The following is an 18,229-nucleotide window of genomic DNA, read 5'->3' as shown; positions in this document are numbered from 1 at the left end:
CTTAATTATTCTATGCTAGCTCATTTGTCTTCAAACCTTATCATCATCTCGCCCTTATATAGTATGTGCACCTGGTAATTATCTATCCATGCACAGCTATCGCATTGATGGCTTAAGCACCTAGTTTAGCATGACCAAGACTTGTTCCTTGGATTTTAACCAATCTACCGTGTTGACTTGTATCGACTTCATCATTCTTTTGGTTTCCGATGTACAAATAATTAGCTTGAAACTCAATTAGTCACATTATGTGCTCCATGGTTTCAAATTCACCTGCTTCCTAATTAACATGAAACTAAGTGTGACACGTCACACATACATGAAGGTTATTTGCATCGATCGAGGTAGAGATGCAGGGGGTTTTCGGTCTTTCTCGAGTAAAAAAACAGCATGTACATACATCAACAGTTAATAAGGGTGAGTGTAGACCATACATACGTCTGATGATCAGAACGGTCGACAGCTGAGATCAACTGCATGTATGTACCAAGGAAGAAAAGTCAACGAATCCAGGTCATTCGAGTGCATGGCATTCTTATTTGTAGCTCTTCGGCATCGAACAGGATCCACGCAAATCCAAGTGAAGTGCAGCTAATATTGATGCAAATTCCATGCAAAATACCACAAGCTAAGCCCTTGCCAACCTTGGTTAGAACTTACAAGAAAACACTGATCCAAATCCAAAACGGTTTTGGGCTGGACAGGGGACCTAAACGCACTCCTACAAAGTAGTGATACTAATTAATATTGGTGCAAATGCATTGCACTGCATTACAAACCTAAGGGACCTACAGTACTTGCAGTGAACTGGATTGAAATGGAATATTGAAAGCTGTCAATTTGGCCCTTGAGAGTTGAGTAGAGACTACAATATTTAATCACAAGCTAGTATATTCTTTAACTACATGAACCACAGTCGAGTGGCAATTCTTAGTTTAGTCGCCTACCTGGCCAGGAATCCTTACTTATTGCATAGTTGCATACATAAAAGAAGGTGCTTGACCGAGTCCAAGTAAAGTGGAGGTGATATAAACCTTATTTTCCAAGGATGGCTTCATCACCAAGCCTCTACCTTCTGGCATCCAATGGCTTCATTGATTAGCGTAATAAGAATATTAAGAATGTATGGGACATGAGGATGCATATGCATGACAAGCACATACCACCATAATGCACAAACCCAAATTGCATAATTTCTTTTTGACAGACTGTTTCAATCGTGCAAGTTAATACATTAATTAAGTGCTTATTACCTTGCTCATAGCCCCTTATATTGTTTCTCAAAAGAAAAATACCAACAAATAGCTAGCTTGTTCCTCTAGTCTAATTGCATACAAATTAGACTTGTCAATTACATTATTCCACTCACAAAAAAAAATTACATTATTCTATGTACCAACCCAATAATAGTCCTCCTAGTAAGTTGTACTGCTAACAAGACTTGTACAACCATCTGGCCAGTTCTCTTCTCTAGCTTGCATCACATCCAATTGACCCTAAATAATCAACCCGACACTAATTTTTGTTGATCTCCCTTTCTTTTTACTCCCTCTGACCAAAATATAGTACTGCTTGTCTCCATATTTAGCTCAAAGAGCAGGCATCTGGCTCCCAACTACCATTTCTTCCAAACAACGTGACAAAGTTAATTAGAAGTTGATCTTGTTGTTCATCAATCCTGGATTGTCTCTACAGCTTATCATTATTGTTCGGGATGTTAGTTGTATAGTGCCACTGGCTTATACCTGCAAGTGGGACTAATTTCGAGAAATATATGCTCCATCTATACACCTCGGGCGATCACATACATGGTTGCATGACTTCTCATCGCATGATAATTTGTATAAGAGTAACCATATGGCTTCAACAACTAAACTTGACTATGTCCTTTTCTCGCAAGTGCATTTTTCACAAATCTACCATGTTGAAAAAAACATCCTCCAAGAACATGAGGATGCATGCATGAACCGTAGAGTTGTAGACCGTACATCTGATGAACAGAAGAAGAAAAAAAGACTGAGATTGACCGCCCAACATACAGGAGTACCATGCATGGAAGCCAACACGTGGACGACTTCGTGTGAAAACTACAAGTCCTGCCCATGTAAGACAGCTCCGATCCATATATCACTCGGTCAGCTATCCATATAACATATACAAATATCTCAATTCAACTGGAAGATGAAATATGTCATGTGGGCTTATGTAAAAAGCCAATATATGCATTCAACTAGTACCAACAATCTCAACAAGAAGAGCCAATTCAGAGCAAACAATTTAATACAACTTGTGGTGTTAATCTATTCTTATGGTTGCTTATAATTGCGGAAATATGATGCACCTTCTCCATAAGGTCAAGGTGTCATCATCAGGTAAGCTCCAATTTTCATTTTACGTGCATCAATCAATTCAGTCTCTACATAGTACTTTCACCATCTGTGCCAACATGCATGTTGCTCGCACAAAGATAAATATATTGTAAAACCTAAATTTCATGATATTTTTTGAACAAAAAAATTATTGATGCTAGTGTTTTTTAATAAACAGTCAAACTAAGAAATATTTAACCTATAGAAATGCTAAAAGACCCTCATTTTGTCAAAGAAGTAGATGCTTCTACTTGAGTAGTTGTTTCTTGTAACCAAGATCCGGTCGGTACCGGGGGTCATCCTCCTTTTCAAAAAAAGAAAAAAAAAAGATCAGGTTGGTAACGGTTTATGGCATTCCATTGCGACCTAGACAAATATTATCACTAACAAGGTTAGATCTGTTGCATTTGGTAAACTCAATGTGGTATTGGACCTGACAAGGGACCTGAATGATATTGCAGATTAAGTAATACGGTATATTTTTGGAGTCAAATGCAGTGCATTATTACACACTTAAAACCGTACCTGTAGCGATTGGTATTGACAACCTGGCCCTTGAGAGTCGAGGCTACATCACTACTGGCATGTCGTCTAATATTCAACTATAACCAAATTAGTGCAAGTTCGTGGGGGGAGGGGGCCTGAGATGCATATAACAAACTAGTTAAACTAGGCCACTTGAGGTGAGTCAAGTGGTGGTTCGTAGTTTACTCAACAAAGGTTTTATTGGCTAGAATCTCCTGGCCAAGAAGTTTCTTTTTCAAGGAATAATAATGAAAACAGTTCTCTTCACCAGGGAACAACCTTACTTTCGGGTGTGACAAGGCCAGGTAAAATGGAGGTGACATAAACCACGTTTTCAAGGATGACGTCATGAAACCAATTAATCGGCTTAATTATTATGTTGTCCAGCTAACCAAATGAATTAGCTGGGGGCAGGAGAATGACAAGCCTACCACCGCAAATATAATGCACATATCCAAGTTGCATTAGTTTCCATTTCCCCACTGGTTATATAATTTTGTAGTCAGTTATGCAAGTTAATAATAATTATCCTGGCCAAGTGGCATCAAGAAACCAACTAATTTGCATCAAGAAATGTACTAGTATAAGACTTGCAAGTGCATTTGGCAATAAGAAAAACTAGCTTGCATCCCATCTAATTAGCCAACTCAATCATATATATAGAGCTCAAATATATACCTGGCATGTACTCTCTGTCCCAATTGTCCTTTACATGTGTATATAATCTGTCGCAAAGACTTTTCTTGCGAATGCAACAGATCTAACTAACTAGCCGTTGGCGTCCTTAATTATTCACACCTAGCTCATTAGTCTCATCAGCTGGCTCTTATACAGCAGTCCCTCCGTCCCAAATTATTTGTCCTAGATTTGTCTAGATACATCCGTATCTAGACACCTAATTTGAGGCGTAGGTAATACGTGCAAATGGTAATTAACTATGCATGTACAGCTGTCGCATTGATGGCTTAATCATCGTAGTCTACCATGTTGACTTGTATCGACTTCATCATTCTTTTTGTTTTCGATGTAAAAATAATTAGCTTCTTTTGGTTTTTATGTAAAAACAATTAGCTTGAAACTCAATTAGTCACACTCTGCGCTCCATGGTTTCACATGCACCTGCTTCCTAATTAACATGAAATTAAGCGTGACACGTCACACATACATGAAGGATGTGTGCATCGACCGATAGAGGTACGGGTTTTCTTTGGACAAAAAAAAATCTCACAGACATAGGACAACGATTAATAAGAGTGCATGTAGGCCGTACATACATCAGATGATCAGAAGGATCAAGGATCAATGGCTGAGATCAACCGCGTGTATGTACCAAGGAAGGAAAGTCAACGCATGCAGGATAACTTGGTGCGGAAATTATAAAGATGCTAAATATGCTTGCTGTATATAAACACACATGTGCAGGTGTACTTAGCACCATAATTCATTGCACGATTGGAATTAGAATCTAAGCTGGCTAGAGATCTGTCGAGTTGCACAGCATACCAATTAATGGCGTTGACGGCCACATTGGGGAGCAGCGGAGCAGAGCAAGAGGACGGAGAGGAGAGGGGAAGCTGAACCGGCTGGTGGTGCCCAAGCACTTCGCCGAGCGGCACTTCCTCCCGCAGATGCTCGGCGACGGCGGGCCGGGGAGGGTGGCCGGCGCCGTGCTGCGGTTCGAGGACGGCCGCGGTGGCGGCAAAGCGTGGGAGTTCCGCTTCTCCTACTGGGGCAGCAGCCAGAGCTACGTGATGACCAAAGGGTGGAGCGCCTTCGTCCGCGACCGCCGGAGACACCGTCTCCTTCTACCGCGCCGGCGCGAGCCTCTTCATCGACTGCCGCCGGCGCGGCGCCGGAGTAGTGTCCTCAGTGCCGGCGACACGCGTCCTTGTGCCTGCAGCGGTGCCGCAAGTCTTCGCGCTCATGCCGCAGCGGGGGACGTCGGACGACAGGGCTTCGCACGGGCGGTGCCTCCGGCTGTTCGGCGTCGACCTCGAGCCTTCCAGTGCCGAGCGGCCGCTGTTGGATTTGCAGCTAGCCCTCATGAGGAGATGATCATCAGTTCATGCTTTCCTATTTATTGTGTAAATCGAGGTGCAATTTCTTAGCAGATCAAAGCAAGAAGACGAATATTTTTCATTTTTTATTCTGCATGGGAATGTAAGAAGAGGATGAACTCCATCTTGTCAGGGAACAGGATGAAATTAGCGGGTTTTTTTCTAAAATATTAAATTTATTATAAAGATTCAAAGAAGTACCAAGCATCCCAAACATAATAAAAATTACATCGAGATCCATAGACAACCGAACGACCATTGCCGCTGCCAGAACGAGCCGCCAACACGCCGCTATCGCAGCTCCCATACCGGAGTCGGTCTGATCTTGTCGATGACAGCCGGGAAGTCTTCGTGCACGTACCCCCCCCCCCCCCCCCCTCCGACCTGTGTTTGGGAGCCGTAGTCATCGCCATTGAATTCTTGAATCGATATGAAGAACCTAACATTAAATCTCGTTGTTGCGTATGCATGATGAGAAACCCTAATCTCTCCGCTCCGAGGAGCTGGCAGGAATCTGGAGCTCCGTCTAATCCGTTCTGACGAACGAACTTGAGGAGGATCAGAACCCGGAAGACTGGCTCGAATAAGAAGCGCCGCCATCAGTCCGAGCGCCGTCCTTGCAAGAACCAAAACCCTACCTATCTAAGCCGAGGCACCAGGAATACTCTCCCCGCCACCGGCCGCCGAAGCGGCAAGCGCAGGGGACCTAGGTGCGGGCCAAGATGCGGCGCTGGCTCATGACGCGGCTGCGCGCTGACATGTCGGTGGTGGAGCGGCACGACGGGCTGAGCGGCGGCAGGGCGTGCCTGGTGTGGCAGCGGCTTGCGGGCTCGGCGTAGAGGTAATGTTTTTTATTCTTTTTTTTAGAAAAAATCACACGTACATACGGCAGCAATTAATAAGAGTGCATGTAGACCGTACATATGTCCAATGATCAAAAGGATCAACGGCTGAGATCAACCGCATCTATGTCACAGAATCACAAATGGAGCAGATGCGGAAATTACGAAGATACGTATTAAGGGGATGTTTGGTTTGTGACTAACTTTGCCAAAGATTACTACACCTAAAGTTAGGCAAGTTTGACCAACTTAAATGAGTGTTTGGTTCCGACCACATCTTAGGCAAGCCACACTTGAATCCCACATGACATACACACAAAAAATGTGACAAGATTCCTTTAGACTTAACAACTCGTGGCTCTCATTTTGATGAACTAATCTTAAACAAACTTGATAAAAATGTGTGGTAAAATATGACAATGCTAGGCCTAGAACCAAACAACTCCTAAATATGCTTGCTATATATACACACACATGTGCAGGTGTACTTAGGCACCATAATTCATTGCACGACTGGGATTATACTCGAGCGCTCCCAGTGCACCAATTCCTGGGAGCTTAGAAACTGTACCGATATACTAGAATCTAAGCTAGCTAGAGATCTGTTGCGTTGCAGCGAACCAATGGCGTTGACAGCCACATTTGGGAGCAGCGGAGCAGAGCAAGATGATGCAGAAGGATCGATCAACAGATGCTCAAGCACTTAGCCGAGCGACACTTCCTCCCACAGATGCTCCGCGACGGCCCCGGGAGGGTGGCCGGCGACGTGCTTTGGTTTCAGGACAGCCGTGGCGGCGGCAAAGCGTTGGGAAGTTCCGCTTCTCCTACTGGTGCAGCAGCCAGAGCTACATCATGACCAAAGGGTGGAGCGCCTTTGTCCGTGACCGCCACAGGCGACACCTACCACGCCGGCAGGAGCCTCTCCATCGACTGCCGCCGATGCGGCGCCAGAGTAGCACCCTCAGCACCGGCGACACGCCTACTTGTGCGAGCAGCGGTGCCACCACAATTCTACACGCTCACGCCACAGCAAACAACGAACAGACGACACGGTCAGGGTTTCACACGAGCAATACCTCAGGCTGTTCGATGAAACCATTATGGCGACATAAAAAAAGGCGCTAAAACGCAAACATGACGAATACTAAGCATTGTTCATCCTACATGCTCCTCTATTCAAACGCCTCTACTCAAAGGCCCACTGGTTCTCCCTGCGGATCTCCTCCTCCTCCTCGGGCGTGAAGTCGTTCTTGATGTTGAAGGTCTTGCGGATCTCCTCCGGGGTCTTGCCCTTGATCATGTCCGCAACAGTCTGGCAGGTCAGGTCCAGCAGCCCCTTGATGTTGAGGAAGTTTGCGGCCTGAGAGGGGGCAAAGGGGCAAAAGGAATAGCAGCGTGTCAGAGAAGCATTCATTTACTAATTCGACATTCTACATGAATGTTTTTGTGGCAAAAGAAACACAAAACAAGGCATGCATTGATCAATTGATATCGATTCAAAGTCCAGAACATGGGTTCGGGTGTCATAAGACTAACTGGATCAAGATCAACAGTCAAAAGAAAATAACACAACTGTGATAAAACAGAGTCAGAGCTGATACTACTACATTCTTGCAAAAAAGATGATAACTGAACATATGGATAAGTTATGGAAATTCATGCATGGGTTCAGATGACAAGCACGACTTCTCAGAACGCAGCAACCGTATGTATCAGCTATGATTATGTCTGGAACAGTGACAGAACATGGGATCACGGGTAAGCAATGTATGGTATTGGATTATGTAGATGCAACATCTGAGAGACCACCCTATCTAGAATGAAACAACATAACTGTAACAAAACAAGTTCAAAGCAATACTACTGAACACCTGCGGAAAAGCTCAGACTTTTACAGTTGGCAACTATCACTTGGCACAAGAACAGGCATAATATGTGGTAATTTAGCTACCACTATGTAATGTTGCTAGTACACCACCACAATCAGAATCAGGCAACCGTGATAGATGGAAGAAGGTATGCAAAGTTGCATTCAGAAGATTAGACAAGATAATAAACACATGGATACAAAGTTTGAAACAATAGTTTAATTGTGTGACTTTGCATCACTATGTAAAAAGCACGATTAACAGTAAACCAATTGCTAGGTAAACAGCAGTGCATAATGATAAAGACCATATATTACTCTTCTGTGTGTTCTGATGTTTCCACAAGTGAATCACAGAGAAACTCGACATTCTACCACTCACATAAAGTTGCAATTAACTGGCACAATCTAACAAGTTCTGTGTGGTCTGATGATCGAGGACGACCGCAGAGACCAATCATTCAATCACAGGTTACCACAAGAACGGTCCCTGTGTACATCGAATGTAATTTCTCCTTTTCATGATATTAATCTAACCAATCTCCAGATTGCAGAGTAGGACGACCGCACAGCACAGACCAATCATGTAACCCTAACCTAATCCGCTCGAATCTAATCTGGCTCGATGACAGCACGCCCGTCCAACCTAATCTAAACAGCAGCAAGACGGGCAGACCAATCTCGATCCGAGCCCCAGCCCCAGAAGGGGAACAGCATCACGAAAACAAACAGTAGATCTAGAGCAAGGAGGGGGGGATCGAGGGATTCCGTACCAGGATGAGGTCGAAGAGGGTGGCCTGGTCGACCTTGACGAACTCGGCGTCCCAGTTCTTGAGGTCCTCGGCGGGGGGCGCCGCCGCGTCGGGCGCGGCGGCGGCGGCGTCGGCGGGCTTGGCCTGGACGTGCTTGTTGCAGTACTCGATGACCTTGGAGAGGATCTTGGAGGTGACGTTGGGGAGCGGGATGCCATTGTCGGCGCAGTCGTCCTCGATCATGTGCCGGATGGTCTGCGACTCCATGGCGACCGCCTCCTCCACCTCGAACTCCTCCCCGTCCGAGCTCTTGAGCGTCACCATCTTCTTCTCGCCGGCGTCTCCCGCGGCCGCCATCGCCTGGATCCGGGCTGGGGGTGGGGGCGGACGGACGGATCGGGGATTGGGGATCGGGGAGGAGACGCGGCGACAGCGGCGGAAGGGGGAAAGATTGGAGCTTTGTTTCTTGCGGTGTGGGTTGGGCTTGCTTATGGGGTCCGGGTGGGGTATTTATTTATTTATTTTTAGGTGATTTTGGTGATGGGGGCACCACGTGGACGGATATCTTGCCTATCATAACGTCCACAATCACCACGAACCCCCCTTCTTCGGGTCATCTCCTCCGCGTCCTTCCTCGTCTCCTTCTACGCCGACCTCTGCAAGTATGTAACTGTCATCATAGTTCGTTGACGCATCTTCCATGTCCTCCTCAGTCTGAGCAGTCCCACCGCCCCCCATCACCACCACCTCCCCTCCTCGGCAGCGACAGGAAACCCTAGCGATATGAGGAAGAGGAAACACTGCGGCATCGAAAGAGAGGAAAGAAGGGTGCTTTGATGCTGGATGGGTTGGGCTTCTTTGGACGGCTTGGGGGAAGTTATTAAGGGCGGTTTGGGCAACACGTGGACAGATGGAGTATCGTACCTCCAAAGGAAGCGGAGACAAATAATTACTAAGCCAAATTTGGACCATATAGATGGATTAACTGTTGATCAAAGTTAAATCTCGGAAAATCATTGTATTTGTGGTTTCTTAATTTGGCTTATGCTTGAGCAGTAAAGTTTGTCATATGCACTAAAATTTAAGGCTATGTGATGAAGAAGGTTGTATTTATGATAACACTAGCAAAAGGGTCGTGTGTTGCAACGGGGACATACATCTCTCTCGCCCTCATCATAGCATTTAACAATAAAAAATTATAGATACATTGAAGACGTATCAGAAGTTGCCTGGCCGAACACTGGTAGGAACATATTTCACTCATTTCAAATAAGATTTAGCGCATTTCAAAAAATTGATTTCACTCATTTTACAAAATTCATTTCACTCATTTCATAGTAACACATTTCAAGTTTCCACTGGCTTGTTTCACAGAAAATCACATCTATTTTACTCTTTTGAAAATAAATTATTACACATTGCCAAGTTAATCAGTTTCACAAGGGAAGTTGACATTTCAGTTTCTTTCCTATTTGGTTTCACATCTTTTCTATTTGAAATATGTTTTTTTCACATTTTTCTAGTATAACAGGTTTGTTTCACGTATGGAATATGAAATGTTGAAATTTAAATGTGTTTGGAATGTATCCAAGATTGATCTTGTTCTAAAGTTCTTGACGCCGGAGTCCAAATATATAAAAAGTTTCTGAAACGAGTTTATAGTTTAAAAGATGTGAGTGATTTACATTGACTAAGATGAAATAAAGTCTACAGATATGTTTGGGAGGTAGACAGAGAGAAAAAAGTTGCATGCACATCTCCCCTGACAAAATGTGGTCTTCGAGGCCCATTAAGATGACACTGATTTGACTAAAAAGGAAGATAGAAGAACTATGCTACTACCATACATCTGGGAGGGACATAGCTTCACATGAATCTCAGGAAATGCGAGCGCGTGAGATCTACCGCTAGGTACCATCACTGCTCAAAATGACTTTGCGTTTCTTATATGATGTAGGCATTGGGAGAGGGAGGCTCAAAGAGGATAGCCCAATGTTTTTTTAAAGAATCAGATAGCCCAATGGGCTGGGATGACTTAATTTGTGTGGTGCAATAGGCCATTCAAAGGCCCATAATTGCATTATTTGCCCTTTGCAGGCCTGTCCAACAGTCATGTGGGTCCATCATGCTAACATCTCCCACTTGTTTTACTTTTTTATTCTTCACAAAAATATTTAATAAACATATTTAAAAATCATTTAGTTAATTTTTTCTATGTGTTCATCACAAAAAATGCTCATGTAGTGTTAAAAACATCCGCTCAACTTTTAGAAAAAGTATGAACCAAAACAAAATGTCATTTCAAAAATGTTCAAGAGTTTCAAAAAGAAGTATGTGACATTTTCCCAAAATTTTATGCATATAAAAATTTTCCTTTATCTTTAAAAAATATTCTTAGCAGTCAAAAAATGTATGTCACATTTAACAATGTTCAAGCGTTTTGCAAAAGTGTTCGTGATTTTTTTAACATCTTAAAAAATGTAATGAAATGTTAGCATAGTTTTAAAACTATTTCTTATCATTAAAAAAAAATGTTTCCTCATGTATTTCAATTATTTAACACACATTTAAAATTTACACCACATATTAAAAAATGTTCAAAAACATGTATTTGAAAAGATGGTAATAATGTATTTGGAAAATATATAACTTGTATAAATGTTTTAGTTGTATAGAAAATATGATAATGTGTTTGGAAAACTAGACATGAAAACATATGTTTGAAAGTATTTTAATTCATGTATCTAAAAAAATTACATTAAAATGTTACTGATATAAACAAACAAATTTACAATTTCTATCAAAAAATATACATTTGTTTGAAAAAATAAATAAACAAAGAACACCGGTGAAAATCGAATAAAAAAAGGTAAACTGAAGGAAAGAAGAAAAATAAATAGAAAAAAGGAAAACCGAACAAAACCAAAGAAAAACAGATGCAAAATAGTGAGAAACTAATAAAAACCATAGGGAAAAACCCTTGCGCCTAAGCTACAGTACTGAGCCGACCTAGTAGCACTACACTAGAGGCAGGACCTACTTACATCTCGCGACGAGCGAGAAGTAGCTCTTGTTGACAACGATTGGCCCAGCCCATATTAGGAGTGAGCGAGAGAGCAGTATAGCGAGCGAGTTGTTTCAACAGCTTTTCAATTGGGGTTTTTTGTTTTCCTTTCATAATAAGAAAATGATTATTTATTTCGAAAGCTGAACAATTTTTGAAATTTCTGAAGATTTATTGAAAAAACAGAACCCATTTATAAAGACGTGAGCATTTTTTTTGAAAAACATGAAGTTTTTCTAAACCCTTTTTGTGAATAGTTTTGAACATGAAAGGTAATCCCCAAAATGTTTCGTCTTTCCCTGGGCCACCATGTTAGGCTTGTTAAGCCCAAGTGAGTCACTAATGCAGCTATGGTGACCAATAAATAAAGCCTGGTAGCTTTTCTAAAAAATAGGTATATTGTCCTTGAAACAACATTTGGTGTTCTCTATTTGCATATTCTGGAAACACGGAAACATAAATAGATAAAAAGTTGAAAAGATAAAAGCACATAAATGTGTAGTTTTCACACTGTTCATTCCTATTAGTCCATGTGGTGTTCCTTTTAAAGATTTTGTGACAAAGCCTCAAGCTTCGAATGAGATACCAACGTTTGCCAGACCTCAGTTTATGAATGTTTACATTTTATGAAGAAAATGAGGAAGTAGGATGCCAGTATGGTAAACTAAAGTTTGATATGGTTAAGGCATATGGTCGAGTGGAATTGAGCTATCTCGAGGCCACCATGATAAAAGTGGGTTTTCATCATAATTTTGTACCCTTTGTTTTATTAGTGGTTTTGCTGTGACCTTTTGGTGTTATACAATGGCGAGAACTAAAGACTTTCCATCGAGGGAGACAAAGCCATGTATCATACACCGAGGACTTGACACCACCACAGTATTGGCGAGAACTTTTTTGCCAATGGTTGCGCAAATCATTAAATTCGATTTCTCTGAACCTCCACCATGTGTCGACCTGTGGGCATGGCGTCACGAGCAGTACCAAAACTTCAGGCCTCGCTCCGCATATATAATGCTTGTTAATTCACACACAAAAAACCGACTAGTAAGAAAAATTCATTTGGGCTAGGGGGGGGCACGACCCCCTCAACCTTGTATGTAGCCCCGCCGTTGTATATCATGCTTGTTAATTCACACACAAAAAATGTGCTTGAAGATGGGCCCAAGGGTAGGCAGGCGAGCTCATCGTCATCGGTGGCGAGAGATCCGCCACCACACTGGTGTCGGCGGACCCTCGCCCCCAAAGGCGAGACAGAGAAGATGAAGAGGAAGCTCCCATGTCGACGGTGTCCGACGGCACTTTTGTGGCCATGACAACACAACTTGGCAGCGCAATGCAGGCAGGCAGGCAGATACTTGTTGGATTCGATGGACATATGAATCTCTCCTAGAGAGAGACAGAGATTTATAGAGAGAGAAGATAGTTTTGGTGGGTGAGTGAGTGAGTGGCCTTGGCCTTTTGGTTGTTTGTGTTGCCCTGTTCCCTCCAAAAACCAGGAGCACCACTTCATCCTCACCTCCGCTGCCTTCCACTCATCTCCCTCCGCTCTATCCACCTTCCCTCCCGCTCCTTAACCTCCCACCCCTTCTCCCCGCTACCCTCCCCCGCCCCTACCCACCTTGATCGATCCCCACCCACACTCCCTCCTTCTCACCGCCATGGCCGCCGTCACGGCCGCGGCCGTCTCCCTCCGGGCCGCCACCGCCGCCTCCACCCCGTCCAGCGCGCCGCAGCACTCCCACTGCAGCTTCCCGTGCGCCGCAAGAACCGCCGTCTCCCGCCGCGGCCTGCTCACCGTCCGGGCGCAGGCCGTCTCCACCGACGCGGCCGCGGCGCCGGTGAAGGAGAAGAAGGTGTCCAAGAAGCAGGAGGAGGGGGTGGTGACCAACAAGTTCCGGCCCAAGGAGCCGTACGTGGGCAAGTGCCTGCTCAACACCAAGATCACCGCCGACGACGCGCCCGGGGAGACGTGGCACATGGTCTTCTCCACCGACGGCGAGGTGCCCTACAAGGAGGGCCAGTCCATCGGCGTCGTCGCCGACGGCCAGGACAAGAACGGCAAGCCCCACAAGCTCCGCCTCTACTCCATCGCCAGCAGCGCCCTCGGCGACTTCGGCGACGCCAAGACCGTACGCCCTGCTCGATCCGTCGATCTCGCCTGTCTCCGTTGGCACTGCTGCTCGCTGACTGAAATCGATCTGGCTGCAGGTCTCGCTGTGCGTCAAGCGGCTCGTCTACACCAACGACGCAGGGGAGGTCGTCAAGGGGGTCTGCTCCAATTTCCTCTGTGAGTCCCAATTCCCAGAGATGAGGAAATCTGCATTGTTCGGCTCTCAACAATCTGAAAAATTATTCAGAGTTAACAGTGTTCAGTTTAGTTCAGGCCTTTTGCACTTCAGATATCAGGATGAGTTATTTCTTCTTTTTCTTAAATTAAACTCATTTTTTGCTAATGCTATTCTTCAGTGCAATCCAAAATAATTATCTCTGCAATGGATTTGGCAGTTCGTACTATCTCCCCTGATGCTCTTCTGTTGCATCGCATCCCCCTGTACTTCTCTCTGAAAAAAAAAACGCTACTGTTCAGTATTCAGAGTCGGTTTAGTCCAGGCTCTGCAGATCATCAAGAATCCGTTTCTTGTGCTTATGAGTACATAGCTATTTTAAAACTCGGTGGTGTCTCATTCTCATTATCATGGCTATTGCATCCTCCTATACTTATGTCTGAACAAGCTGTTAGTGTTCAGGCTTCAGAGTCGGTTCAGTTCAGGGATTGTAGACCTTAAATAACCTGGTTCTTGTGCCAATGAATATCTGCACCATCATTTACTAAGGCTAGTCATCTCAGGCTCATTTAAATTTGTCTTTTATTCACTGGAATCCATGAATTGCAGGCTGCTATACTTCAGTTGCATTGCATCCCCTTGTACTTCTCTCTGAAAAACAATCTGCTACTGTTCAGAATTCAGAGTTGGTTGAATTCAGGCTTTGCAGATCATCAAGATGTGTTTCTTGTGCTGATGTATTATGTATATTGGGAAACATAAATTATATGTGGATCACCATCTACGAATACTGGATTTAATCACTGCTAATTTACAAGTTGGTAGTGTCTCATTCTCACTGTCATGTTTGTTGTTTGTCCATGGTAATGCAGGCGACCTGAAGCCTGGCGCCGATGTCAACATAACAGGGCCAGTAGGCAAAGAGATGCTCATGCCTAAAGACCCCAATGCTACTATTATCATGGTGAGCCTGAACCCCATGGTTAAAACATTCAGCAATTCATCCATCACAAACTGATGGCCAACTAGTAATTTCCATGTTGTCGTTTGCTTGCAGCTCGCAACAGGGACCGGTATCGCGCCGTTCCGGTCGTTCTTGTGGAAGATGTTCTTCGAGAAGTACGAAGACTACAAGGTAACACATACATAGTGCCGATGATGTTTGTCTGCCACTCCCTGTCCCACCTGGTACTGAATACCACCTTATGTTCACAAGAAACCTGAATCAACAATTAAATGTGTGAATCCTTGTGCTGTTGTGCAGTTCAATGGCCTGGCATGGCTCTTCTTGGGAGTTCCGACCAGCAGCTCCCTGCTCTACCCAGAGGTTGGAACATCGATCGCCTCGTGTAGTCTCCATGAGATTTTTTCTATCCAAGTACTACATCCTTGTTTCTTGTGACAGACACTTAATCATCTTGTTTGGCTGTACTGCATTTGTGAACACCAGGAGTTTGGGAAGATGAAGGCGAAGGCGCCCGACAACTTCCGGGTCGACTACGCCATCAGCAGGGAGGAGACCAACGCGGCGGGAGAGAAGATGTACATCCAGACCAGGATGGCAGAGTACAAGGATGAGCTGTGGGAGCTCCTGAAGAAGGACAACACCTATGTGTACATGTGTGGGCTGAAGGGCATGGAGAAGGGTATTGATGAGATCATGATCCCATTGGCTTCAAAAGAAGGTACTACAATGCATTCTTCTGAACTTATTTATACATTTATTTTGTTTCAGTATAGTTTGAGTGGTTTAATGCAAGAATTCAACGCAAGTGGTGCTGAATCTCGTGTCGTTTCGGTGATGCTAGGAATCGACTGGATAGATTACAGGAAGCAACTGAAGAAGTCCGAGCAATGGAACGTCGAAGTCTACTAACTCTTGTGGCTTTCATTCTCGACACTTTCTTGTGCATATGTGCGCACACACGCCTATTCGTGCGGTCGAATATTGTACGTACATAAAAAGTAGATATAGGGCGTATTGCTTCCGATATTCTCTCATGTTGGTTTATTTAAATCTCCAAATTAAATACACTACTATCTCATGTCTGCTCAAAATTTCCCAACGGCATTTCACTCAGATAATGCCATTGCCATGTGTAGCTCTTACAAATTTGCAGCTAATTAGAGCATTCCACGTATGTCCCCACGAAAAAAATACACTTCTCAAAAAACATACAAAACATGGTGACATCTAGTATACATATTTTCTCTGATGTCGCTATTAGTTTTGGTATAGAATCTTCAGATCATTATCCTACTGAGTGTTGTCTGGATCAGAACCTAAACAGCTTCATGACATGGCTGACAGTGCCCTGAAGCTTAATTTACACCATTAATGGTGATCTCACAAGAACATGGAAACGAAAACTGAAAAGTGTGTTGGAGAACTTATTTGCTGCACTTGTTAACACCCACCCAGATGCAACGGATGGAGGGCTCCTCTGTTTTTCAGCCTGTGAGTCTTGAAAGTCAGGGCTGCATCTGCACCTGTACCTGTTGTTGTGGTGGTTGTTGTTGCTGCTGCACTTGCTGCTGTTGCTGCTCCGTGTCATCCTCTGCAACTTTTGGGGGCTGCTGCAGGGCCTCCTGCCTCTTGCCCCACAGCAGCAGGTACAGCCCACCTATCACCAACACCGATCCCAGCACACTGCAAAAGCGCCATTATATTGTCAGGTGCCGTGTCGAGTCAATCATGGGTGGACACTATGAGGTTGGACCATCGATAAGGATGGTGCAGGATCTCTCAGTGTCTGAAACTCTGAATCTGGATGTACTATGATCGGTGCTAGTGGAATGGTGTGGTGTGGTGGTGGTACCTTCCGAGGTAGAGCGTCTCGTGCAGCACGGTGAAGTCCATGACGGAGACGATGATCTGCACCACCGGGATGAAGGCGGCCACGAACACCGGCCCCCGCTTCTCGATGCACCACGTCAGCAGCACGAACGACACCCCGCACCCCACCACCCCCTGAATTTCAATTCAGATAAGCTGTTCATCAGTGACTGACAATTCATTTGTAGTAATTCAGATGAATGAAAGATGCGTGCGTACGGCGTAGAGGATGGTGAGGATCTGGAACTTGGAGGTGACGAGCCAGGCGGCGAGGCCGAGGCTGCGGTGGGCGCAGAGCCCGACGGCGGCGACCTGGAGGAAGCTGAAGGTGGACATGAAGGCGTTGCAGGAGTAGACGTAGGGGTACTTTCTCGCGAGCCGGCCGTGCAGCAGGAACCAGCAGGAGAGGCACACGCAGTTGCCCAGGATCGCCACCGTACCCAGCGTCCACCTCTTGCCGGCGCCGGGGTCGCCCGCCGGCGACGGCGCGGCGAAGTAGTGCAGCTGCCCGCGGTGGGCGTGGGTGAGGGGCACGCCGCGGTAGAAGGTGAGCACCATGGCGCCCGCCAGCGACACCAGCGTGCCGGCGAGCTTGGCGGCGCCCGTGGCGGTCCTGAGCTTCAGGGACTCGGACCGCGTGGCGGCGGCGAGCAGGAAGGTGAGGACCGGCGCCACGTTGGAGAAGGCCGTGACGAAGGTGGCCGTGGTGTACCGCAGCGCCACGAAGATCATGTACTGCCTGAGCGCCGCCCCCAGCGCCGCGCTGGCGAAGAGGTAGGCGAAGATCTCCAGCGTCATCTTGGGGCGGGCCTTGCCCTCCCTGAAGTAGGCGATGGGGCCGAGGAAGATGGCGGCGGTGAGCTGCTGGAGGGTGACGAGCACCAGCGGGTCCAGGCCCCCGTTCATGGCCACCTTGACGAGGGAGACCATCACCGCCGCGATCGCGTTGAGGAACACCATCACCACCACCGGCCACACCCCGCCGCCGCCGCTCCCTCCTCCCATCGCCACCACCACGCACACCAGCGCACGCAGGCAGGCGATCGAGCCGGTGGACGGGAAGATATGCGGCGAGCGAGCGTGCGTGCGGGCGGGCAGGTTGGGTCGGTGTCAGGCGGGCTTTATAGCCATGAGAGGAAGGAGAAGGCGGGTGGGCAGGGATGATGCAAGAAAGAAGAGGGAGAAAGCGAGGGGAGGGAGGGAGAATCGTTTCAGGTACGGCGGCTTTTGGTTTCGGCACCACCACCGCCGGGAAAGGTGACCGGACCAGATCGGTTACAACTGCAGCAGCAACAGATGGAGAACTGTGTGGTGTGCTGTGGGTAGCATGCAAGTGTCTGCCTCTGCATCTACGTGTGGTGTGTTGTGTGTGTGTGTGTGTGTGTGTGTGTGTGTGTGAGAGAGAGAGAGAGAGAGAGAGAGAGAGAGAGATCCATCACCTCATCGCCTCATCTTTTGGTATGGTTGCTGCTATCAATCATGGGCTGGGTGCCCCAGCCAGCCACCTACACCTATCTACGATCCGTCTTTTCCCAAAGGCGGCAACAAAGAAGATCTTTTCCTCTTCCTTTCTCTTCTCTTGATTGTGCATGTAGGTTGCTGTTGTAGTTTTGAAAGAGAAGAGAATCT

The 18,229-nt window shown here is 45.8% G+C and overlaps 3 protein-coding genes and 1 pseudogene across 3 annotated transcripts; 2 read left to right on the top strand and 2 right to left on the bottom strand.

Moving 5' to 3' along the window:
• Positions 1-4,196: 4,196 nt before the first annotated feature.
• Positions 4,197-5,298, top strand: LOC109765140 (B3 domain-containing protein Os06g0107800-like; annotated as a pseudogene).
• A 1,554-nt stretch (positions 5,299-6,852) lies between these two features.
• Positions 6,853-8,904, bottom strand: LOC109765120 (SKP1-like protein 1). The gene is made up of 2 exons (XM_020323900.4): positions 8,434-8,904; positions 6,853-7,153 (listed from the first exon to the last, which is right to left on the bottom strand). Exons 1-2 carry the CDS (start codon positions 8,767-8,769, stop codon positions 6,980-6,982), a joined length of 510 nt encoding a protein of 169 aa, XP_020179489.1. The 5' UTR covers positions 8,770-8,904; the 3' UTR covers positions 6,853-6,979.
• Positions 8,905-12,809: 3,905 nt separating this feature from the next.
• LOC109765119 (ferredoxin--NADP reductase, leaf isozyme 1, chloroplastic) lies at positions 12,810-15,822 on the top strand. The gene is made up of 7 exons (XM_020323899.4): positions 12,810-13,608; positions 13,688-13,766; positions 14,637-14,728; positions 14,822-14,899; positions 15,029-15,091; positions 15,215-15,449; positions 15,573-15,822. The coding sequence occupies exons 1-7, from the start codon at positions 13,138-13,140 to the stop codon at positions 15,638-15,640; spliced, it is 1,086 nt and encodes a 361-aa protein (XP_020179488.1). The 5' UTR covers positions 12,810-13,137; the 3' UTR covers positions 15,641-15,822.
• An 83-nt stretch (positions 15,823-15,905) lies between these two features.
• On the bottom strand, positions 15,906-17,885 carry LOC109765118 (WAT1-related protein At3g30340). Its single transcript, XM_020323898.4, has 3 exons — positions 16,820-17,885; positions 16,584-16,735; positions 15,906-16,414 (listed from the first exon to the last, which is right to left on the bottom strand). The coding sequence occupies exons 1-3, from the start codon at positions 17,603-17,605 to the stop codon at positions 16,237-16,239; spliced, it is 1,116 nt and encodes a 371-aa protein (XP_020179487.1). The 5' UTR covers positions 17,606-17,885; the 3' UTR covers positions 15,906-16,236.
• Positions 17,886-18,229: the final 344 nt, after the last annotated feature.

This window comes from Aegilops tauschii, chromosome 7, assembly GCF_002575655.3.
Source record: "Aegilops tauschii subsp. strangulata cultivar AL8/78 chromosome 7, Aet v6.0, whole genome shotgun sequence".
NCBI classification, from domain to species: Eukaryota; Viridiplantae; Streptophyta; class Magnoliopsida; order Poales; family Poaceae; genus Aegilops; species Aegilops tauschii.
Note: the sequence above shows the minus strand (reverse complement) of the source record. Positions and strands in the feature narration are given on the sequence as shown.